The 25,378-nt window shown below is 51.8% G+C and overlaps 1 protein-coding gene across 1 annotated transcript in view; it reads right to left on the bottom strand.

The window, feature by feature from the left end:
* Positions 1-1,459: 1,459 nt before the first annotated feature.
* The window catches only part of LOC309345965 (gap junction delta-2 protein-like), a 160,890-nt gene continuing 136,971 nt past the window's right edge, over positions 1,460-25,378 (bottom strand). Inside the window, exons 2-4 of the mRNA XM_081869492.1 lie at positions 16,002-16,416; positions 7,982-8,438; positions 1,460-2,251 (exon numbers count right to left, since the gene is read on the bottom strand). Coding sequence (XP_081725618.1) covers positions 1,889-2,251; positions 7,982-8,438; positions 16,002-16,072 — 891 coding nt within the window. The 5' untranslated portion in view covers positions 16,073-16,416 and the 3' untranslated portion in view covers positions 1,460-1,888. The remainder of the gene's footprint in view (positions 2,252-7,981; positions 8,439-16,001; positions 16,417-25,378) is intronic.

The following is a 25,378-nucleotide window of genomic DNA, read 5'->3' as shown; positions in this document are numbered from 1 at the left end:
CCCGGGACAGCGGAGGACTTCTCCGCTGTCCGGGCGATTTAAAAGCCCCTGGGAAGGCAAGCAGGGGGGACAAAGACTTTTGCCCCCCGCCTGCCTTCAGAAGAGGTCCAGGACAGGCTTCGCGGACCTCTCCGCAAGCAGCGGGAGCGCTCCTTGCGGAGAGTTGCCAGCGCGCCCAGGCTTCGCGGCCCCGCCGCCCGGCTTCGGGACATCGTTCCGATGCCAGGCGGCGGGGGGAGGCTTTCCCACCACGAAGCCGGGCGGCGGGGGGAGGCTTTCCCGCCCCGAAGCCGGGCGGCGGGGGGAGGCGTTCCCGCCCCGCCGCTCGGCTTCGGGACATCGTTCCGATGCCGGGCGGCGGGGGGAGACTTTCCCGCCCCGCCGCTCGGCTTCGGGACATCGTTCCGATGCCGGGCGGCGGGGGGAGGCGTTCCCGCCTCGCCGCCCAGCATCGGGGCATCCTTCCGAAGCCCGGCGGCGGGAGGAGGTGTCCCCGCCCCGCCGTCAGGCTTCGGAGGAGGTCCGAGGACAGCGGGGAAGACGAGCTGCGCTTCCCCACTGTCCCGGAGATTTCCCTATGGGCTGTCGTCTTGCGAAGCAAGCCCATAGGGAAATTCGTCTTGCGAAGCGCCTCCAAAACGGAAAACCCTTTCGTCTAGCGGGTTTTCTGTCTTGCGAGGCGTTCGTCTTGCGGGACACCACTGTATATGGCTTTAGTATAAATGTTATAAGGAATTAAGTATCAATAGATCAATAGAATATCAAAGGAAAAAATAAGGATAGAATGTGTTAAGATAATTATAGGATAGAAAACAGAGAAAGATGGAAAGGAATTGCTGAAACAGTTAACAGAAGTGGAATACGAAAAGGGAGGTGTGAGGAGGTCGTGGAAATAAGTGAATGAAAGATAAGACATTGAAACTATTTGATGTGTTTTAAATTGTTTTTTTGTTTGCTTTCGTTAGTTTAAATGTGTTGGTGTTGTGTAGTGTTTTTGTGTTGTATTGTTTTTATTTTTTGTAGTGTTTAAATTGTTAATAAATATTATTTTTTAAAAAAATGAAAAACAAACAAAACTGTGCCCGCCCGCCCCGCCACAAGCAGCAGCTGGGACAGAATGGTGATCTGGTCTTCTCCGCATACCTTTGGGATTTCTGGAGCACGCACAGACATCAACCTGACCCTTCCATCCTCCCAACACCATCGCCACCGATTCCCCCCAGGACCAACAGAGAGACTGCCAGGGAAAACAATGAAGAAAATGGGGTTCTTTTTATTGCATACCTTATCTTTTTTATATAAAATCACATTTGCATCCTTCACTATTTACATCACGGCAGATGAGAGAGAGAGAGATCTGGTCGTGCACGAGGGGAAAGCCCCTCTCTCGGTCTTGCTGTTGTTGCTGCCTTAAAAAAATACACGCACGCAAGCAACATTCCCCCCCCCGAGCCTCCCCCACCCACCGCCGATTCATGCGTTTTCGTCACCTGTCCGTAAAAAGGAGTCATAGGCACAAGTTTCCGCAAACCGCACCGTTTTGCTTGCACCATTAGTTAAGTGTAGAGAAGAGAAAATATTTGACGGGAGCCGGCGCATAGGAGGAAGGGGCACCAAGCCTCTTCCTCCGTTTCCCTCCCCCTTGCTCCTGCCCCATGGCTCCTGAGGGGCTGGGTTTCCCCCATCAGCCCTTAAAGCGAACGTGAGGCCCCGTCCTCTGAAAGCGAGGAGGGTGTTTTGTTTTTGAAAGCACCCACTGAATATTGCATGGTTAACCTGGGAGGTATTGTGGTCAGGCCAGCAGGGGGCGTTTTCTCCTTGCTGCGTTGGCGACGTCAGGCCCGCCGAGGCCCCGATCCCCGCCCCAACCAAACCGGATCGGGAGCGCTCAGACGTAGGCGGACTCGCTCGACTGCGTCCGTCCGAGCGTAGGCACTTGGGCCAGCGAAGAGAGGTCCTTCTTCCGCACCTCGCAGATGGATTTCCGCCTGGCCTGCACCCCTCGGATGGCGGTCTTGATCTTGCGCCAGCCGAGGTGGTTGAGCTCGGCCAGGTTGAGGAGGACGCAGATCCCGCTCACGGCAAACATGAAGACGAGGAAGACGGTCTTCTCCGTGGGCCGCGACACGTAGCACTCCACCTCCTTGACGCACGGGTAGCGGTCGCACTCGAAAATGGCCGGCACGTTGAAGCCGTACAAGAAGTACTGTCCCGCCAGGAAGCCAATCTCCAAGGCATTGCGGAAAACCACCTAAAGCAGCGGGAGGGGAACAGGGTCAGGGATTGGCAGAGAGTGTGGTGTAGTGGTTAAAAGCGGTAGTCTCGTAATCTGGGGAACCGGGTTCGCTTCCCCGCTCCTCCAGATGCAGCTGCTGGGTGACCTTGGGCCAGTCACACTTCTCTGAAGTCTCTCAGCCCCACTCACCTCACAGAGTGTTTGTTGTGGGGGAGGAAGGGAAAGGAGATGGTTAGCCGCTTTGAGACTCCTTAAAAGGGAGTGAAAGGCGGGATATCAAATCCAAATTCTTCTTCTTCTTCTACCTCCAGATGCTACTGAACTACAACTCCCATCATCCCTCACCACAGAGGGTGATGGGAACCAGAGGCCCAGCAACATCCGGGCAGCCACAGGTTCCCTTTCCTCTATACAGTGATACCTCAGGTTAAGTACTTAATTTGTTCCGGAGGTCCGTTCTCAACCTGAAGCACCACTTTATCTAATGGGGCCTCCTGCTGCTGCCGCCGCGCCGCTGATGCACGATTTCTATCCTCATCCTGAAGCAAAGTTTTTAACCCGAGGTAATATTTCTGGGTTAGCGGAGTCTGTAACCTGAAGCGTATGTAACCCGAGGTACCACTGTGGGCCCTTTGGCGATTATCCTCGCACTCGTTTTTTTGTTAATAATGACTCAGTGGCTTGTACAGTGGTACCTCGGGTTAAGTACTTAATTCGTTCCGGAGGTCCGTTCTTAACCTGAAACTGTTCTTAACCTGAAGCACCACTTTAGCTAATGGGGCCTCCTGCTGCCGCCTCCACAGCCCGATTTCTGTTCTTATCCTGAAGCAAAGTTCTTAACTTGAAGCACTATTTCTGGGTTAGCGGAGTGTGTAACCTGAAGCATATGTAACCCGAGGTACCACTGTAATTGCTCGATGCAAATCAGCAGGGGCCCGAAGCGGACAGAGTAAGGAACCTCCAAACTTGCCCTGTGGTAACTGTGCTGACCTTTCCTGCCATCTTAGCTTTCTGTCTCCTCCAGGTCCTCTTGGGAGAGATCAGCCTTGGGATCTATATGTGCTGAGAGCCAAGGAGCGACCATGGCTCCCTTGGATCTTCAGCTTAGTAGTTAGCTAGAACTGGAGGACTCTTCCCTACCCAAATATGCACTACTTCTTGAATTTTCCGTACCAAGTGTCTTTCTTTGTGAGAGCAACAAGGCAAGGCTGGTCCCCCAGCAAGGACCTGCAAGGGCTTGCCTTTCAGCCGTGTGATAACTTTGCATCATCAATCAGCAATATTGTTCCTCAATTGCTGCCAGGGTCCCCATTGTTTGGCTTTTTACTTTTTTGCACTGATCTGCTGCCTCATGTTTGGTGGAAGGTGTTAGCTCCTTTGTTCAAACTACAGTCAATAAAGAGTGAGAGGCGGAACGAGGAAGGGAGAAAAAACAAGTCAGGCGGGTTGGGTAGCTGCGAGCTGGAAGGGAGGTGACTAAGAAGCAGATCAGTTGGTCTTTAAGGTGCTACTGGAAGGAATTTTTTTATTTTGTTTTTTCCCATGCTTCTTCCTCCAAAAGTTCAGGCAAACCCTAGTCTGAAGAGGATTCAGCCCAACAGTTCCACGCAAGGGGGAGCATTCAAGGGCACACACTTCGGCCCCAATGAAACGTAGGAGGCCTGGAAAAATGTTTAAGAATGAGTAACGATGCATAAGTGTTGATGTTTAAGTTTGGAGAAGTTAAAATTGGTTTTCAAAATGGTTTAAATTAAATGAAAATAAGGTTTGCAAAAATAAACTGAGGAAATGAAAGAAGAGGAAAAGTAAAATAACAACATGCTAAAATAAATTATTAAGTTAAAGTTGAGAAATAAGTAATAAGGATTTGCTGAGTTAATAATTTAAATTGGAATACAAGAAGGGGAGGTGTGAGGAGGTCTGAGAAACAAGTTAAATGAAAATAAGTAACTGAAATTTTATGTGTTTTTAATTTTTTTTTTTAAGTTTTGTATTTTTGTTATTTTTTGTCTATTTTTGTTTTTGTGTGGTTTTTGAAAATGCCAATAAATATTCATTAAAAAAAAAGAAACTTAGGAGGCCTGAAGTGCATACAGGTGTCAACAGGTGGAATCAGTACGCCTAGGGTCCCAGGCTTGGTTGTGAACCGTCTGCTGGATGATGGGAGTTGTAGCCTAACAACAACTGGAGATCTGAGTTTGAGAAACAGAGCCCTAGAGGGCACTGAGCAGGGTTGGGGGCCCAGGGCCCTAAACTGAAAAAAGATGCCCTTTTAAGCCCAGCAGCAGAATTTGGATTTTTGAATGAACCAGCAGCTTCACCTTGGTCCTGCAACGTTCCTGTTTTCCGCTCCTGATTTTGACTTGGTCTTCTCCGCTGCCTGCTTTCAATATATCTGCCTGGCTTTGTGTAGGGGGGGGGACCCTCTCCTCACACACCTGCCCCAAATCCAGAGGACGCCCCACCCAGATCCAGCCCCAAATCAATGTGGGGCAGGGCTAATCTTTACTTTAAAAACCAGAGTTTCTCAAACTTGGGGTGTCCTCCTGTTTTCGAACTACAGTTCCCATCATCCTTGACCTCTGGTCCTGACAGGAGGGAGTGATGCATCACCTTTCTTGCTCCCAGCAGGGAAGGCACTTGTGGGATGCTAATAATAATAATAATAATAATAATAATAATAATAATAATAATTTATTTATTTATACCCCACCCATCTGGCTGAGTTTCTCCAGCCGCTCTTGTTAAAAACAATACAGCATTAAATATAAAAAACTTCCCTAAACAGGGCTGCCTTCAGATGTCTTTTAAAAATAGGACAGCTGCTTATTTCCTTGACATCTGGTGGGAGGGTGTTCCACAGGGCGGGTGCCACCACCGAGAAGGCCCTCTGCCTGGTTCCCTGTAACCTCACTTCTTGCAATGAGGGAACCGCCAGAAGGCCCTTGGCGCTGGACCTCAGTGTCCGGGCTGAACGATGCGGGTGGAGATGCTCCTTCAGGTATACAGAGGCCGCTAAATGACAATCCCAGTTTGAAAAGCTGGTATCGCTGCATCAAGCTCATCAGTTTTGTTGAGTTGGTTAATTAGACTAAATCTAATTGGATTCTGAATAAATGGACAACTGACCGTTGCTGTTTTGAATTTCATTGTGTTATTGTGCTCCTTAGTGAGATGTCCACACCGCTGTCATGAATGGTGCTTTTTAAAGGGCGGGAGGCATGGGAGGTGAGGTTATGGAACCAAGCGGGTGGCAGGGCCCCCCCTCCACAAAAAAAGCTTGGGAACCACTGCACTGGTACATTCCCTGCTGGGCACCCCACCCCCTGGCAGCCCAACTCACAGAGATTTGAGGCTGCTTCCACCCAGTTGGGCTGCAGGCTGAATCCACACCCTGGCCGAATCCGCCTGAATCATGCGGTGTGAGTGCCTACTCTTAGCTCTATCTTTGCTGCTAACCAGACCTCCCCCACCCCCACCCCAGAGAATCCGAACTGGTCATTGACAGGCCCCACCGGAGCCTGACAGCATGGGAGCTGTCTGGGGCACTGGAAAGACACATGGAAGAAGTGTCTTGTGGTGCTTTGAGATGGTTGGATTTCTCCAGGTGGTGCTGGCACAGCCTGGAGCCTCAGCGCCACTCCTGCCTGCTGCCAACGCTGCCTCCCTTCTACGCTCGTTCTCGCCCCGCGCGTCTATAAATAAAACAGATGGTCACCGTGTTGCCACCAGAACCTCGTGCCCTTTTCTCTCGCGTAGGCTGCTGGGAAGGAAGATCAGGACGACGCTTAGAGTCCGGGCTGCACATTCTCTGCGCTTAGGAAAAGGATCTGCATTCTGCAACCCGAATGCCGAAGTTATCTCCTTGTTCCTTTTGCATAAGGCTATATATATTTCTGCTGTTTCCAAGGAAGGGGGGAAACCACTTTGTCCCCCAATCCCTGGCTCACCCTCAGACAATTAGAAATCTTGCTCATCACACCCAGCCAGATGGGTGGGGTAGAAATATTACAATTATTAAATTACTATTATCTTCCACCTAAAATTGGAGCCAGGCAATTTGCCCACATCCCTCAAAGCCTGTCTTCTCATAGAATTGTAGAGCTGCTAGGAAAGACCAGGGTTATCTAGTCCCAACCCCTGCAATGCAGGAATCGCAGCTAAATAATCCCCAATGTATGGCCACCAGCCTCTGTTTAGAAACCTACACGAAGCTGAGTCTGCCACCTTCCGAGGGCGTCTGTTCTGCTGTCAAACGGCTCTAACCGTTAGACAGTTCTACCATCAGGTAGTACTTCTTCATGTGGAGCATAGTTAAACTATGGAACTCACTGCCACCAGAGGCAGCGATGGCCACCAACCTGGGTGGCTCCAAAAGAGGACAAGACAAATTAATGGAGGAGAGGGCTACTAGTGGCCCCCAGTTCTGACCGCCGGAGGGGAGAGCTGCTGTTGCATCTGGCTGGCTGCTGCAAGAACAGGACACTGGACCAAACAGGCCACAGTGTGATGGCCTGGGATTTCGGACTCAGAGGCTGAACCTGAGAGATCCCAGCCTGCACAGGATTCCCCGCCTCCAGAACCAGCTGAGCCGGGGCTGGGGCCTGAGCCTGAAGGGTCCTCACCTGTGCTGGATCCTCAGGTGCAGGCACCAGCTGAGTCTGCTCTGGCTCCTGAGGTGATGGAGGACCCATTGCCTGCAGGTGCTCCACTCTCAGCCCCGTCAGGGGAAGCTGAGGTTGCCTCTGGGTCCGGTAACCCTCCAGCCTCTCCTGAGCTGCAGAGGCGGAGGGAACTAAGTTCCCGCAGGAGGAGTGCTCGCCTCCAGGCCAGGAGAGGCGAGTCACCAGAGGATTGGGGCCAGCCTATGCCTCGGGGCAGATAAAAGCCAGCCAGCCCCAGTCCCAGGTTGTGGGAGCAACGTTGTTGGTTGCTAGTTCCTGCCTGCACCCTGTCCTGCTCTTCTGCCAGACTCCCCGCCTTGGACCCAGCTACATCTTTGACAGACAGCCTCCACACCGCACCATTGTCCTCGGACTGGACTCGGACATTGCCTCTCAGTTAGCCCCAGGACCAGCACACACAGGCTCCTCCGATGTCGTTCTGTCTGCCAGAATGCTCCAGTCTTTGCCAAGGCTACAGCCACGCAACACCCAGCCGGGAGTGGGGGGAATGAATGCACCTCAAAGCAGTGATCGTCGAATCATCGAGTTGGAAGGGCCCTCAAAGATCATCCAGTGCAACCCCCTGCAACGCTGTCCCTTACGGGGATCGAACCTGCGACCTCAGTGTTATCGGCACCATGCTCTAACTAACTGAGCTACCCTGGCGGGTCGTGTCCAATGGATGACATCTAGGGCCATCCTGAGGCAAAAAACAAGATGGTGCCCCTCTCCAGGCCTACGCACACCTTGACAGGTGGATATTGTTTTAACGTTGGGGGCCGTCTATGCTATTGCACTAGACTGGTGCAGGGGGCATGGGGTGGCACACAGAATTCTGCCTGCCATCTAAGGGGATAGACGGCTGGCCACATTTTGCCGGATTGTGCGAGGCTATGATGCAACAACCTAGAATAGCATTGGCCTCACTTGCCGCCGCACCACATGAAGGGCTCATGCACGACTCCTCCCTGCAACCTCTCGGCCTTTTCGCGAGCTTTTGAGCAAGTCCCCGGCCCCCCAATCTTAGGGAGGAGTTGGGAGTGCAGCAAGCAAAGGGGAGCCCTCTAGCGCCCCGACTGACCTGGATGATGTAGAAGCGGGAGATGCCCTCCTGTCGCTTGACCTTGGAGCTCTTGGGGGGCCGCATGGGGGCGCTGGGGATCTCCTTCACCTCCAGGCAGTCGGGTTCCTCCTTGGAGGAGCCGTCCGGGTTCTGCACCAGGATGCCGTTGACGTTCTTCACCTTCCGGCCGTCCTTCTCCAGCAGCGGGTAGAGGAAGGAGTAGCGGCGGTCCCTCTGCTTCGCCGACTGGTGCACTGAGTAGGTGATGAAGCAGAGGCTGGGCGTGCAGACCAGGATGATCTGGAACACCCAGTAGCGGATGTGCGAGATGGGGAAGGCCTTGTCGTAGCAGGCCTGGTTGCACCCGGGCTGCAGGGTATTGCACATGAACATCGTCTGCTCGTCCTCGTAAACCGTCTCTCCCACGATCGCCACAATCAGGATGCGGAAGATCACCACCACTGTCAGCAGGATCCTGGCGGGACGGAAGGAGAGGAGAGCAAAGGGAGATATTAAGGGAGACTGCGGATGGCCATTGTGGCCATATAGCACAGGTCCTAAAATATCTACATCGGCTCCCAATTTCCAAGCACAATTCAAAGTGTTGGTGCTGACCTTTAAAGCCCTAAACAGCCTCAAAGGCCCAGGATACCTGAAGGAGCGTCTCCACCCCCATCGTTCTGCCCGGACACTGAGGTCCAGCTCCAAGGGCCTTCTGGCGATTCCCTCCCTGCAAGAAGTGAGGTTACAGGGAACCAGGCAGAGGGCCTTCTCGGTAGTGGCACCCGCCCTGTGGAACGCCCCCCCCCCCCGTCAGATGTCAAGGAAATATACAACTATCTGACTTTTAGAAGACACGCACACACAAATGTTGAAGGAGAGCCTCTGGGATTGTAGCTGCGTAAGTGCCACACATCTCAAGATCCCAAAGGCCTTGCGAATCAAATGTTTTGGCTCCCGAATGCTGCAAACCCAGACGTGAGTGTTCCGGTTTGCGAACGTTATTTGGAACCTGAACATCTGGCGGGGCTTCCAATTGGCTGCAGGAGGTTCCTGCAGTCAATTAGAAGCCGCACTTTGGTTTCTGAATGTTTTGGAAGTCAAACGGGCTTCTGGAACGGATTCCGTTTCACTTCCGAGGTACCACTGGATAGATAGATACAGATAGATAGATAGTGGGAGCTATGGTTTAACCCTCACAGGGCTATAATTCCCAGCACCCTTTAACAAACTACATTTCCCTTTATTCTTTGGGGAAAGTCTTAAATTTATGGAGCCAGGGAGATGGGGGCTTCCTTGGAGCACCTCTTGGGAAAAGCTGAGATGCTGGATGAAAGCAGAAGGGCTTCCAAGAGCCCCAATCCACTGCAATTTAAGAAGAATCACCAGTGTGGTATAGTGGTTAAGAGCTGTGGACTCGTAATCTGGTGAACTGGGTTCGCTTCCCCGCTCCTCCACATGCAGCTGCTAGGTGACCTTGGGCCAGTCACACTTCTCTCAAGTCTCTCAGCCCCACTCACCCCACAGAGTGTTTGTTGTGGGGGAGGAAGGGAAGGGAGATTGTTAGCCACTTTGAGAATCCTTAGGGTAGTGATAAAGCGGGATATCAAATCCAAACTCCTCCTCTTCTTCTTCTTCCTCCGCAAATGAATTCAGATTTCATTGCATGGGCAGAGAAAGCTGAAAGCAACATTGCGGGTGCAGTCTGATACCTATTTACCTGAAAGCCAGTGGGGCTTAACTTTTGAGTGGACGTATATAGGACTGCACTGCCAGGTATGCACGCAGTAGAGACAGTTTGAGAGAGTATATACCTAGGACAGCTTCAAGGGCACAAGGGAGACTTGGGTTTCTGCAGCGACGCAAAATCTAGCAAGTGAGTCAATTTGCGCACTTCAGAGGAGGGGAGGAGGGGGAGAACAGAAGTTGCTTTTCGCCAACTCCGCAGTTCCCATCAGAGCTGCAATATCGAGGAGGGGGAGAAGGGAGGGTGAAATTAAACCTAAGGACAGGACGCAGAGTTTTTTGCCAGTAGCACTGGTAAGGAAGATGAATGAGAAAACGCTGGCATTTGGCACAAAGAATGATCGGAGAGCGAAAGCAAAATGCAGAAAGGGAGGTTACATTCTGAGAGGGTAGGAAGGTGGATCAGAGACTATTTGGGCAGCCCGGGTAGCTGGATTTTGTGGCTCGCAGTCAGGCAGGAGCAGAGCGATGCTCACAGTTCAGACCGCCTGTCCAGAGGATCGTAAGAATAGTAGAATTGGAAGGGATGCTGTTGTTGTTGTTTTGTTGTTGAGTCGTTTAGTCGTGCCCGACTCTTCATGACCCCCTGGACCAGAGCACGCCAGGCACTGCTATCTTCCACTCCCTCCCGCAGTTTGGTCAAACTCATGCTGGTAGCTTTGAAAACACTGTCCAACCATCTCGTCCTCTGTCATCCCCTTCTCCTTGTGCCCTCCATCTTTCCCAGCACCAGGGTCTTTTCCATGGAGTCTTCTCTTCTCATGAGGTGGCCAAAGTATTGGAGCCTCAGCTTCAGGATCTGTCCTTCCAGTGAGAACTCAGGGCTGATTTCCCTAATAATGGATAGGTTTGATCTTCTTGCAGTCCATGGGACTCTCAAGAGTCTCCTCCAGCACCAGAATTCAAAAGCATCAATTCTTCGGCGATTAGCCTTCTTTATGGTTCAGCTCTCACTTCCATACATCACTACTGGGGAAACCATGGCTTTAATTATACGGACCTTTGTTGTGAAAAGCATATGAAGGGAGGTCCCTGCCCCAAGGAGCTTGCAATTTAGAATGCAACACAGGATGATTTTTTCCCCCCAGAAAGGAGATTCTGACTAAACATCAGGAAAAACTTTCTGACAGTAAGAGTTGTTTGACCGTGGAACGGTCTCCCTCGGGAGGTTTGGACTCTGCTTGGAGGTTTTTAAGCAGAGGTTGGATGGCCATCTGCCATGGATGCTTTAGCTGAGATTCCTGCATTGCAGGGGGTTGGACTAGATGACCACAGGGGTCCCTTCCAGCTCTACAATTCTATGATTCACAGGCTCACACCCTTTCCCAAACCCTTGGATCTTGCGGTTCCACTGCTAGGCAAAGCTAAGTTGCTGCAACATTGGCATCACGATGAAGGTGCAGTTACGTCCATGGAAAAGTTTGCCTTCTCCCATTTACAAAAATATAAAATACACAAATAAAATGCGACAACACGGATTTAATTCATTCAAGCATTTGTCCTACTGGGTTTCCAGGGTGGTGTAGGATCCATCTGTACCATTGCTCGGTGAGAGCAGCTGCTGTGAATGCAGAATGTCCCAGGTTTATTCTCCAGATAGGAGAAGACTCTGGCCTAAAAGCCTGGAGAGCAACTGCCAATCAGTGTAGACAATATTGAACTAGATGGGCCCAGTGGCCTGACTCAGTCTAAGGCAGCTTTCAATGTTCCTGTGTAATGCAGTCAAGCACAATGATTAAAAATAAGACTAAGCCTTGGACCATTTAAACTGCCTGGGCGAACCGTGCAATTGTAGGCAAGTCTCTTTTGGGAGGCCTTTGTATCCCATGAAGCTGCATGCACAAGAGCAGCACTGTTCCTGTCTGATATTTACATCCGAGAAAGGGTTCCGCCCCAGAAGCTATTTCCTGTGCCAGCATGCCTCTGAGCACATGCAAAGTGTCTCTGTCTCAAGACCGGGTCGTTCTACCAATTCTTGTCCATTTACCAAAATCTGACTTACAGGAAGGATGGAGATCCAATCTCTCTCCTCCTTTCATAAATGGTGCACCCCTGCTTCTAAGATTTAAGCCTTGGGTAATTTGTGTCTCCTCTAAGAATGGGGAGGGGAGATCTTCATAGGCCAGGAATGGAAACGGCAGGAGGTGCACAAATGTTGAGGCGCATAGCCTAGGCTGGCAAGGTCCAAGCACATCTCGGTCGGCTGCGTTTAAGGACACAGGATTCCATGTTTGTTTCCCTTTTCCACCTATCTACTCCTATTTCTAGTTTTCATTTCGCACTGGGGATTTGTTGTGTGGGCTGGATCCTGCACGTGCGTCTGAGTACTGGCTCTTGTGTGTTAACAATCTGAAGTTTTGATTGAAAGACCTCTTGGTCTGAACTGAGGAAGTAAAGGGGAAAAAACTCAGTTTGGGGCACACCCAGCCACATCTTTTTTGTCATTTAGTCTTCTCAGCTTGGTTGTCTTATGAAGGCAAAGTCTGGCAGGAGGTAAAGGTAAAGGTAAAGGTAAAGGGACCCCTGACCATTAGGTCCAGTCGTGGCCGACTCTGGGGTTGCGGCGCTCATCTCGCTTTACTGGCCGAGGGAGCCGGCATACAGCTTCCGGGTCATGTGGCCAGCATGACTAAGCCGCTTCTGGCGAACCAGAGCAGCGCACAGAAACGGCGTTTACCTTCCCACCAGAGTGGTACCTATTTATCTACTTGCACTTGTCGTGCTTTCGAACTGCTAGGTTGGCAGGAACAGGGACCGAGCAACGGGAGCTCACTCCGTTGCGGGGATTCAAACTGCCGACCTTCTGATTGGCAAGTCCAAGGCTCTGTGGTTTAACCCACAGCACCACCCAGTTTGCTAAAATGCCCCCCTACACACAGAGAGTGAGAGAGAGAGAGAGAGAGTACACCAAGAGAGAATGAGTTTGATTGGCCAGGGTTCCCACAGATAACCATTATATTGTTGTTTTTTTCCACCAACCTGGCACCCTCCAGATGTTTTGGACTACAAAACCCATCAGCCCCAGCCGGTGCCAGAAGCTGTAGTCCAAAATATCTGGATGGTACCAGGTCCACGAGGGCAGCTAAAATTATCAAAAAGCAAACCTTGGTCAAGCCCTGCTCACATGGCGCTGATAGCACCAAGGTCACAGGTTCGATTCCCATAAGGGACAGCTGCATATTCCTGCATTGCAGGGAGTTGGGCTAGATGATCCTTCCGGGTCCCTTCAGACTCTGTGATGCTATGATTCATCATTCACAACAAAAATATTTGCAAAGGAAGCTGCTGAACAACAACATACTAAAAAAGTTCAAAAGGATTTGTTTGAGAGGTAAGGTTTTATTTTCCGCTAGTGTTGAATGAGCTCAGCAAAGGTAGAAAGACTGCGTTGTCGCCACTAACTGCTGTTGCGAACAAATGCTCATTGCACTTGTGTTTATTTGGGCTTTGCACAGAAAGGTCACAGGCAGGACCTCTCATATTTAGCGACCTTTTGACCCCTCCATTGAAATTTCTTCCCCTTCTCCTCCATATAGGTATTATAGACCACTTTTTCAGAAAGATGGGTTTGCAGGCACCACTTCAAGATGGGAAGAGACTGGGTAATGCAGGCCATTAGGAGGAAGGCTTCATTCCACAGGGAAAGAGCAGAAGATGTGAAAGGACAAAAAGCGGCAGGACATCAAATCTTGGGGTGTGTGAGGAATGAAGAGAGCAAAAGGGAGACAAGAAAATTTAAAGCCCAAAGACACCAAAAGCAGAAGTTTAAACTGTATAGGTGGTTGAAGGGACATTCTCTGGGACGTCCCAATGGCCTCTTCTGCATCATCTTGGGTTGGTTGCCCTTGGAGACGGGATGCTGAGATGGATGGACCACTTATCTGAGCCAGTCTCCTGGGTGCTGAAGAAAGGATGTGTTGCCCTTTCTTCTTTCACCTCCCTGTTATGCTTCATCTCAGCACTCCCCACCCCCGCACACCTCCTAATTCCTGTTAATTACATCCTCCATCCACCCACACAGTCCCCACTGCCCACCTGCCTGGCTCTCTCTTCCCCATCTCTCATTATTTACTTATTTTTATTGCATTTATATCCCCCACCTTTTTCCTCCAAGGAGCTCAGGGTGGCCTCCATCCTCTTTAACTCCCACAACAACCCTGTGAGGTAGGTTAGGCTGAGAGGCAGCGACTGGCCCCCAAGGTCACACCCAGTGAGCTCTGTGCAAGTGGGGATTCGAACCCTGGTCTCCCAGGTCCAAGTCCAGCACTCTAACCACGACACCACACTGGCTCTCGGTGTGTAGCCTTGGCTTACAAAGACACTTGAGTGGGCTGAGTTTCTGTCCATACTGCCCTACCCAAACCATGGGCTGCCTCTCTTGTGAGATGCTCCCTATGCTATTAGTTCTAGTGGCACTGCCGCCACCCCCAATAAGAAGGGAGAGAAAGAGTGATGGAGAGAAGGTCAAAGAAGACAGCAGTGGAGGGAAGTGGTCAGATTAGGGAGACACAGTGGCTTCATGAGGCCACCCCAAATATCCCTTAAAACAGAGGGGGGCAACCTTTGGCCCTCCAGCCCCACCTAGCAGGGGTGACCGGGGGGGGGGGTGTAGTCCTGCAGGATCTGGCAGGCCCCCGGAGTTATTGGAAGGAGGTGATTATCAGCCTGCCAGAAACCTGTTGTCTCTCTATTCTTTCACACACGCTTTCTTTCCTTTTTTCTTTTTTTAGGCCAGTCCCCATTTACAGAGTCTGTGTATTGTTTGGTTTCTAAAAAGATAAACCTGTCTGAGGGGTAGCCCTCTGATGAAGCAGCTGCTTTGCTGCGGGTCGCAAACACTCTGCACATGCTCATTGACCTTTTGCTTGCCTTTCTGTCCATCCCCACAGACACCTCTGTGGGTCTATAGCTCCAGTCACACCTGCCTCTCCCACCCCTCCTTCTGCTGCATCTCCCGCTGCTGTGGAAACTTATAGATTGCAGTCTCCTTGGAGCAGGGACCTGTCTGGACACCCTGTAAAATACCCACAGGTGTGATGCTGTGCCACATTATGTCTCGGGCAGTGCCATGTCTCAGGTCCAGCCGCCCTTGGTTCAAGTTGAAAGAACCCACCTGCCCATAATTTTCCTCCCTGGTGGGAAGGGATGAGGCTTCCAGATTTGGCAAACCCCATTCCCATCGGTAGGAACTTCCCCTCTTCTGCTCTGCCAAGCACTAGACAAAACCAGGCTTCCAAGCTGATATATATTTCCCTGGTTACTCCACCAGCCTTTCCTAACTCTGAAAGCCACTCTGATAACAATTTTAACAATCTTCCAGACGGCTGGCTGGTGATTCTGTTTTAGATCATATGTTTGGCACAAGCTTTCCAGTACAGAGGGGAAGAATGCACCTCTGGAAAAGGGCTGTAGCTCAAGGGTTGGACGCCTGTTTGGCATGCAGGAGGTCGTAGGTTCAATCCCCTGGCATCTCCGTGCGTGAAACCCTGGAGAGCCGCTGCCAAAGTGTGTAGGCAATATTGAACTGGATGGACCCGACTCGGTGCATAGCTCTTTCTGACTTTAATACACATACGGCCCACCCGGCATCTGAGAGAAGCAACTATTAAGTCTGGGGGAAGCCTGTGCGAAGCCGTTCCGGCGCTGCAGGGTTCTTCGGCGACCCGGCGGTGGGGAATCCCTGCGCCACTTGCCCCCGGCAGGACCGCGCGCTGGAAGGGAAGGGGACCCGGCGGCGAGGAAGCGCACAGAGCATCCTTCCGGCTCCGGCAAGCCGCACCAGCGCTCCGGGTTCTCCTTACAGAAGGGGGAACCTGACGCGGCGCTTCTACCCTCCGCGTAAAAACGCACCAGCCGGACTCTCGCCAAGCCAAGGACTCCTGAAGGGGTCTTCCCAGACCAGATCCCTTCCTCGGAGAGAACGACCCGGGGACGGCAGGCCAAGCTGGGCACCCAGGGAGGCGAAGCAGCAGCAGCAGCTGCAGCAGCAGCAGCAGCTGTGGTTCAACCCCTGCCGCTTCTGTCTTTGCCCCGAGGCCCCTACAATGGCCAGCCACCCCTGCCGGACATGCCCCCCACCTTGGCTGCGCAGAAGCCCCTCCGAGACCCTCCCACTGGGACTCAGGCGTCCGGGCTCCCAGCCCTAACCGAGCCACCTTCCCAACTTTACGCGCGGGGCAGATGCTGCCGGGTCGTCCGTTCTTCCCTGCGCTCGCTCGCTCGCTCGCTCTCCTTGCCCCGCCGGTCTCGCCAAGCGGCTAGTCCTCTTGGCGGCTCGCCCTCTCTCTCTCACCTGCCTATCATGGTGGAATGCTGCTGCACCGCAGCCTCCAGCAGCCTTTCCAAAATGGTCCACTCTCCCATCGCTCCGGGCTGCACGGGTCTCCCCGCATCCGAGGGCTCCGCCGAGGGATGGTCGCCGCCTCCGCCGCCGCTGCCGCTGCCGCCCGCCTAGTCCGCCGAGTCCTGCCCGCGATCGCCCTGCTCACAGCCGGCCCGCCGCCGTCGCCATCAGCTGCGCGCAGCGGCGCCCCGCCTGGCGCAGGAGGAGCGGGCTGCGGGGGCATCCGGAGCAGCAGGGCGGCGAGGAGGACGCGGAGAGCAAGAGGAGGAAGAGGCCGCCGTCGCCACCGTCTCCCCCGGTGCCCTGCTGCTGCTGCTGCTCATGCTGCCACCGGGAACCGGGGACCGGGGGAGCCTCTCTCGCTCTCTCCGCGGCGCGCCGCGCTCGGCTCCGTCTCCTGGCGCCACCTGGGCGCGCGTGTCAAGGGCGGAGAGGCGGATTAAGCGCCAGGCGGGCGCGCGGGAGGGAGGGAGGCAAGCAGGGACGAGGGCGCGCGGAGGCGAGGGAGGGAGGGGTGGGGGGTGGTGCGCGCCCCACCACCGCCAGGGAGGAGGAAGAAAGTGCCCACCGCCAGGGCTGCGCAAGCAGCAAGTCCCTGGTGAGGTCGGAGCAGGAAGAGGACTCTGCGGGGAGGCGACGCCTGGATCTTGCAGCCCCGGCTCCGGGAAGACCACGCCGGACGCGGGCGGGCGGGCGCGCGCTGGGGTGGCCCGGCGCCAAGCTGCCGCTCCAGGGGGTCCGCGGAAGGGCGAGCTGGTTAGGGGGTGGGGTGGGGGGTCTCTTGCAGGCTGCTGGGGAGGGACCTCGTGGGTGGAAGGCGATTTGCAGAGGGGGGAGCGGGAGGTGGCTCCTCCGGCCGCAGCCTGGGCTCCCCAGCTGGGGTAACTCCCGGAAGCAAGAGAATCGTGAATATTGCAAATCTAGTAAGTAGGGACGGCTCTCTCTCACGAGCTGTATATGCGCGCACGCAGGCGATAGGGTAACCGTATCCAACTTGTGCGCTGGTTACGCACGGGCTAATTTCGAATTTCTCACTGTTCCTACTGCTATTGCAACTCCAAGGCTTGTGCAGGGGGGCGGGGAGGGGGGCAACTGCCCTCATGAATGAACCACAGCTGTGTTTTTGTGGTTGCAACCCGCCCTGGGGGCCCCATTGTGAAGGGCAAGTGTAATAAACTGGAAGCATAATAATGACCAGCCTCCGTTTTAAAAAGAGAGAAAGTTTGCTGTAGCGCGCAGATGCGAGGCGAAAGGTTCAGGCGATGGAAACTCCCTCCCTCCGCCCCACTTTAAATATTTTACTTCGCGCGCACCCCACCCCCAAAGCCTATTCCTGCGGGTGTCCACTACACTATTATGATTAGTGGAGGAATGCTGTGGCGTGCATGCAACGGCACGCGCTGCGATTGCTGCGAGCGCGCGCCCACACGTGCACGGACACCTTGCAGTGTTTCCGCTGCATTCAGTGCTGCAGTCTGTTAACACACACAAACGCCAGGGAGAGAGATGGACGGAGAGCTCACAGTGTTCTTGCCGGGTGGTAAAGGAAGCGGCCCCCCACCCACCTCCCCGAGGACAGGGAGTTGCAGGATTTCTGCACGGGGGCGGGGGGAGGCGGAAGCGTGTTGCACACGCACAACACACACGTGTTGCAGTATTGAGAGGGCGAGAGAATTGCGGTGTGTCCGAGATACTGCTGTTGCAAGGTCTCCCTCCAGCCCACCCCCACTCCACTCTGTCCACACAGACACCAGGGATTTCGCTTTGGGCCACTCCATGAAAGCAGCGTTCCTGCGGCTCCAGGACTCGATCCTGTCCCGATCGCGGTGCGTGGCTTAGTTACAGGAGAGGAGAAAGGGGATTCTGCAGCCACCGTTTTCTCTGTCTCTTTGTGCGCAAGAAAACCCTCCTCTTCTGCCCATTGTGCCAAGGTCCAGTGTCCCTCCTCTGCTGCTACTCATTCTCCTTCCCTTTTATTTTTTATATTTTATTAGATTTGTTTACCGCCCTTCATCCAAAGATGACAGCTGGGATAGCTCAGTCACTAGAACAGGAGACTCTTAATCTCAGAGTCCTGGATTCAAGGTCTTTTCCAACTCTGCAATTCTGTGATGACAGGGCCCTTTGCAACATAAAATATTGCCTCCCCTGGATCTGATCCTGGCCTGAAGGCTGTTGCAATGGGCCAAGCCTGACATTCTCCAGGGTTTGATTTGAGCTGGGCTCTAGGACCAGTTTTCTGAGCCCAGGACATCCACCTCTCATGTCAATTCCGGGGTGCCAGAGATCGGTCACACTTTGGCGTGACCAAGTACTGTGGAGTACTGTGTCCAGTTCTGGGCACCACAGTTCAAGAAGGACACTGACAAACTGGAACGTGTCCAGAGGAGGGCAACCAAAATGGTCAAAGGCCTGGAAACGATGCCTTATGAGGAACGGCTAAGGGAGCTGGGCATGTTTAGCCTGGAGAAGAGGAGGTTAAGGGGTGATATGATAGCCATGTTCAAATATATAAAAGGATGTCACATAGAGGAGGGAGAAAGGTTGTTTTCTGCTGCTCCAGAGAAGCGGACACAGAGCAATGGCTCCAAACTACAAGAAAGAAGATTCCACCTAAACATTAGGAAGAACTTCCTGGCAGTAAGAGCTGTTCGACAGTGGAATTTGCTGCCAAGGAGTGTGGTGGAGTCTCCTTCTTTGGAGGTCTTTAAGCAGAGGCTTGACAACCATATGTCAGGAGTGCTCTGATGGTGTTTCCTGCTTGGCAGGGGGTTGGACTCGATGGCCCTTGTGGTCTCTTCCAACTCTAGGATTCTATGATTCTAAGCTCCCGAGCTTGGCAGGATAGGGAGCAGGTAGGTAGGAACTGGCTTCTTTCTCAGTGCCTGGGGTCTCTCCAGAGGAAGGAGGTTTTGCTGAGCTCCCACTCCAAGGTGTCCCCAGAGAAAGAGCCATTAATGAACTGCTCCCATTTACTACTCTTGCTGTGAAGGCAAAACCTGACTTCCGTCCCTGAGATTCTCCCGCAGGTTCTTCACTGGCAAGGATCTCTTGCGTAGCAAGGGAAGAGGGACGTGCAACGTTATTTTGTACTTTGTACATGCTCAGAAAGCACATAAATACATTGCAACAACTGCCAGACAGGTGGCTCCTAAAGGTAAAGATAAAGTTACCTCTGACTGTTAGGTCCAGTCGTGGACGACTCAGGTTGCACTCTAATCTCGCTCTATAGGCCGAGGGAGCTGGCGTTTGTCTGCAGACAGCTTCCAGGCCATGTGGCCAGCATGACTAAGCCGCTTCTGGCGAACCAGAGCAGCACACAGAAACGCCGTTTACCTTCCCGCCGGAGCGGTACCTATTTATCTACTTGCACTTTGACGTGCTTTCGAACTGCTAGGTTGGCAGGAGCAGGGACCAAGCAACGGGAGCTCAACCCGTTGCGGGGATTCGAACCGCCAACCTTCAGATCGGCAAGTCCTAGGCTCTGTGGTTTAACCCACAGCGCCACCCACGTCCCATGTAGGTGGCTCCTAGTGTAATCCAATTATTGTTCTTCCAAGTGGAATTGGAATTGACTTTCCACAATCTGAGGAGCATTAAACTTTTTCTGTACAGTGGTACCTCGCAAGACGAATGCCTCGTAAGACGAAAAACTCGCAAAACGAAAGAGTTTTTTGTTTTTTGAGTTGCTTCGCAAGACGGATTTCCCTATGGGCTTGCTTCGCAAGATGAAAACGTCTTGCAAGTTTGTTTCCTTTTTCTTAAAACCGTGCATTCACTTCGAGGAGCAACTCATAGCACGCGGTGTGGTAGTCTTTTTTGAGGTTTTTGAAGACTTTGGTGATTTTTGAAGCTTTTCCAAAGTCCGTGCTTCGCAAGACGAAAAAATCGCAAGACGAAAAAACTCGCGGAACGAATTAATTTCGTCTTGCAAGGCACCACTGTACTGTTCTGGGCACCACAATTTAAGAAGGATGTTGACAAGCTGGAAGGTGGGCAGAGGAGGGCAACCAAGATGATCAAGGGTCTGGAAACCAAGCCTGATGAGGAACAGTTGAAGGAGTTGAGTATGTTTAGTCTGGAAAAGAGGAGACTGAAAGGAGATAAGATAGCCATCTTCAAATAGCTCAAGGGATGTCACATGGAAGATGGAGCAAGATTCTTTTCTCCTGCTCTGGAGGGGAGGACTCGAACTAACGAATTCAAGTTATAAAAAATGAGATCTTGCAAATAACCACAACTTTGTACGGCAATAATGATTTTTTCACACGACCTTCGGCCCAATCATGAATTTGGCAACCCGCTTTTTAATTTTGCACCATGCATTTGTGTTGGGGCCTTCCTGCAGTTGTTGGGCTCCCTCAGCCTCAGGCAGCCTGGCCAGTGGTGAAGGATGATGGGAGTTGTAGTCCAACCACATCTGGAGGGCAGGTGCCAAGAATGCAGTCCTTTTGGCTCGGCAAGAACCATACCCACAGCTCCACCCGGTGGCATAATGGAGAATTGCACATATCCTCATTAGGAGCAGAAGTTTTCTGCAAGTTGCATTCTTGGCTCAGCTGTTTTGGACTTTCAATTGTGTACCAAGTTTCTTACAGTCCCACTGACAAATCTTTGCAGCGGCAGGAAAAACCACTGCATTAAATCACTGTGATTGTCCATGTCTGGAGATTTTCTGCCAATAAATTTTCTGTGTGTTTGTGTTTTTTTCCAGAGTCTGTCAGGCAACCACTAACACCAAATATCTTTCAGTTATAGGTGGCTGAAAACCAGCAAGACTTCGTTTGACACAAGTTTTAAATGCAAAGGCTCTGCCCCTGAACATGTGAAACAGCAGGGTGTCTATGGGCATGTGCAGAGTACATTTCTCTCAGCGCTAAGCAACTACAGGTGGAACGGAGGTACTTCCTGGTGAGGAACGGTTTAATGAAAGAAATATAGGCAGCTCGAGTGAGTGAGTCAAGGCTCATGCTACAGCAAAACCTTCCCCACTGCCACCAACACAATCATCTAGGTCACACTCATTTTGTGAGTGGGGGAATGTGAGCAGAGTTTTGAAAACCAAACAAAATCCTCTATAAATGTATATAACATGGGTAGCCTCAGCTGCGGAGACATTGCCATCATTTTGCAGGCTGAAAAACGCTCAGTTGTGAATGCTTGCAAGACATGAACTGTATACAGTGGTACCTCGGGTTAAGTACTTAATTCGTTCCGGAGGTCCGTACTTAACCTGAAACTGTTCTTAACCTGAAGCACCACTTTAGCTAATAGGGCCTCCTGCTGCCGCCGCACCGCTGGAGCCTGATTTCTGTTCTTATCCTGAAGCACTATTTCTAGGTTAGTGGAGTGTGTAACCTGAAGTGTATGTAACCTGAAGCGTATGTAACCCAAGGTACCACTGTACCAGTTCAGATTTACCAAAGGGATCCTTGCTAAGCTGCAAAGTTTGTAATGTGTGTGGATGGAACTGAAGGGTTGTTCCTTTATCCTTTGGATGGGGCAAATTCAACCCGTAGAATCGTACAGTTTGAAGGGACCACGAGGGTCATCTAGTCCAACCCCTTGCAATGCAGGGATCTTTCGAACCCACAACCCCGAGATTAAGCATCTCATGCTCTACTGACTGAGAAGGTCCCCTTCATTGACAACGCTTAGGGAATCGCAGTGAGGATACCTCTGGGGCAGCCTCGCTTCCTTAACCTGGGACCCTCCCAATTATCTCAATTAAAACTCCCATCAGCCCCAGCCAGAGTAACATCAAAGTATCTGAAGGGCACCAGTTTGGGGAAAATTGCCTGGCGGGGAGGGGGGTCATTTTCACAAGGAATGTCAAGAAAGCGTTTGCCAGTATGCGGGTGGCGCTGTGGGTTAAACCACAGAGCCTAGGCCTTGCCGATCAGAAGGTCGGCGGTTCGAATCCCCGTGACGGAGTGAGCTCCCGTTGCTCGGTCCCTGCTCCTGCCAACCTAGCAGTTCGAAAGCAGGTCCAAGTGCAAGTAGATAAATAGGTACCACTCCGGCGGGGCGTTTCTGTGTGCTGCTCTGGTTAGCCAGAAGCGGCTTAGTCATGCTGGCCACATGACCCAGAAGCTGTACGCCAGCTCCCTCGGCCAATAAAGCAAGATGAGCTCCGCAACCCCAGAGTCGGCCATGACTGGACCTAATGGTCAGGGGTCCCTTTACCTTTACTGACGTTACAGAACAGAAAACAGCTAAGATTGCCAACTTTGTTACGGACCCTGCTCCTCTGCCTTTCGCTGCAGCCTGATTTGCGCAACTTAAGCCGTTTAAGCCTTCTGCCCGGCTCCTGCATTTTCGCTTTATATCCAGAAAGGCTTCACCTGCTAAATTTGTGCATGAAAGGCTGCCGCTGTTAAAATCAGAGGGGGGGGGGGCAGGAAAAAAGTTGGCAGGCCTAACGGCAGAAGAGAAAGCCAACTTTTAAATTAAAGTTTGCAATCCAGCCAATGTCGGGTTTTGGATGTTTGAGTTTCAAGCGCAGGGTGTGCAAACACTGGTTGAAAACAACTTCCAGACTGGGTGTCAGTCTCACCCCAACAGTTCCTGCCAGGCCTGTAAAGGTCTGGGTTGATTCCTGTCAATCTTGGGTGCTCCCTGCATTTAAAGCCTCCCTTGCTTCCCTCCCATATTCCTGGGAACTGTAGTTCTGTGGGGTGGGGTAAACTAAAGTTCCCGGGATTATTTGGGGGAGGCCGTGTGTCTGCAGAATCACAAGACCAGAGCTGGTCCCTAGAGCTGGATCCGTGAAATCTGTGATCTGCAAACCAAGCTGAATGCCACTCCCTGAGATCACCCCAAGGATCATGGGTAGGCAAACTAAAGCCCGGGGGCCGGATCCGGTCCAATCACCTTCTAAATCTGGTCTGGAAATCAGTGTGTAGAATGTGTCCTTTTATTTAAAATGCTTTCCTGGGTTATTTGTGGGACCTGCCTGGTGTTTTTACATGAGTAAAATCAATAGGAGTATTGCATCTAGATCAAGGGAAGTAATAGTGCCACTGTATTCTGCTCTGGTCAGACCTCACCTGGAGTACTGTGTCCAGTTCTGGGCACCACAGTTCAAGAAGGACACTGACAAACTGGAACGTGTCCAGAGGAGGGCAACCAAAATGGTCAAAGGCCTGGAAACGATGCCTTATGAGGAACGGCTAAGGGAGCTGGGCATGTTTAGCCTGGAGAAGAGGAGTGATATGATAGCCATGTTCAAATATATAAAAGGATGTCACATAGAAGAGGGAGAAAGGTTGTTTTCTGCTGCTCCAGAGAAGTGGACACGGAGCAATGGTTCCAAACTACAAGAAAGAAGATTCCACCTAAACATTAGGAAGAACTTCCTGACAGTAAGAGCTGTTTGACAGTGGAATCTGCTGCCAAGGAGTGTGGTGGAGTCTCCTTCTTTGGAGGTCTTTAAGCAGAGGCTTGACAACCATATGTCAGGAGTGCTCTGATGGTGTTTCCTGCTTGGCAGGGGGTTGGACTCAATGGCCCTTGTGGTCTCTTCCAACTCCATGATTCTATGAGTAGAATATGTGCTTTTATTTAAAATGCACCTCTGGGTTCTTTGTGGGGCATAGGAATTCATTCATTTTTTCCCCTTCAAAATATAGTCCGGCACCCCAGAAGGTCTGAGGGACAATGGACCGGCCCCCTGCTGAAAAAGTTTGCTGACCCCTGATCCACATTGACTGTTTTGTGACTTGCTTGGAACTCATGGACAGAGCTCCGCGGCGCTCTTCTTAGACCACAACATGGCTGGTGGTTTGTGTGTGTTTGACGCTGCAACTGTGCCGAAATGGAGCCTTCTCATCTCTTAGGAAAGACCACCTGAATCACCTCTGCGGATGCTGTTGCCGCCTCAGAGATCCTGGGCGACGTTGCTATGGCGACGGCAAGGTGGCAGCGTGGTTGCCTAGGCCTGATGTGACCCGCTTCTTAGACTCTCATTAGGTGGGCTCTGAGCTCTTTGTCAAGGGTGTTAGCCGGGGCAACGGAGGGGAGATTATATATATTTTATCCATCCTCTCCTTCCTTCCTTCTCCTGAACCTGAATTGCCCTGGATTTCCGAGGAACGGAAAGAGGCTTGGGAGTTTGTGTCAGGGGGGAAGAGAGTGATGGAGACTGGCATTCTTTTCAATTCAAAACAGGCCTTTTATCTTTCCTAATCTGATTGAAGCAGCGGCCTGAGGCGTCCCTCATGGCCCTGTAAGGTGAAGGCCTGTCTGGATGGCCCCCAAGGCTGAAGAGAGCAAAAATGGAAATATAGCTATATCGGAGGAAGTGGGAAGGAACCCAGCAGGGGACTGAGGTGGTGTATATATTTAAAGCACACACACAGAGCGCAAGAATTCTGGGAACGACAGTTCTCTTCTAGGATAGCTCAGTCGGTAGAGCATAAATAATTTTGTTGTTGTTTAGTTGTTTAGTCGTGTCCGACTCTTCGTGACCCCCTGGACCAGAACACGCCAGGCACTCCTGTCTTCCACTGCCTCCCGCAGTTGGGTCAAACTCATGCTGGTAGCTTCGAGAACGCTATCCAGCCATCTCCTCCTCTGTCATCCCCTTCTCCTTGTGCCCTCCATCTTTCCCAACATCAGGGTCTTTTCCAGGGAGTCTTCTCTTCTCATGAGGTGGCCAAAGTAGTGGAGTCTCAGCTTCAGGATCTGTCCTTCCAGTGAGCACTCAGGGCTGATTTCCTTCAGAATGGAGAGGTTTGATCTTCTTGCAGTCCATGGGACTCTCAAGAGTCTCCTCCAGCACCAGAATTCAAAAGCATCCATTCTTCGGCGATCAGCCTTCTTTATGGTCCAGCTCTCACTTCCATACATCACTACTGGGAAAACCATAGCTTTTACTATACGGACCTTTGTTGCCAAGGTGATGTCTCTGCTTTTTAAGATGCTGTCTAGGTTTGTCCTTGCTTTTCTCCCAAGAAGCAGGCGTCTTTTAATTTCGTGGCTGCGGTCACCATCTGCAGTGATCATGGAGCCCAAGAAAGTAAAATCTCTCACTGCCTCCATTTCTTCCCCTTCTATTTGCCAGGGTATCCCTCCCTCCCCAGCCGAAGCCGGGCTCAGAGCAGCTAACAACAGTAAAATAATACAGCATTCTAAAATCAATTCATTCTAAAATCAGTTCAAATCAAATCAATGGCAACCATTGCGCTAGAGTTCTGTGAGGTTTACCAAAGGAGGGGGTCAGACTGGGCTTGGCCAAAGGCCTGGTGGAACAGCTCTGTCTTGCAGGCCCTGCGGAAAGATGTTAAGACTCTTAATCCTTGAGTCATGGGTTCGAGTCCCACATG

This window comes from Podarcis erhardii (genome assembly GCF_964252035.2).
Source record: "Podarcis erhardii genome assembly, chromosome: 7".
NCBI lineage: Eukaryota > Metazoa > Chordata > Lepidosauria > Squamata > Lacertidae > Podarcis > Podarcis erhardii.
Note: the sequence above shows the minus strand (reverse complement) of the source record. Positions and strands in the feature narration are given on the sequence as shown.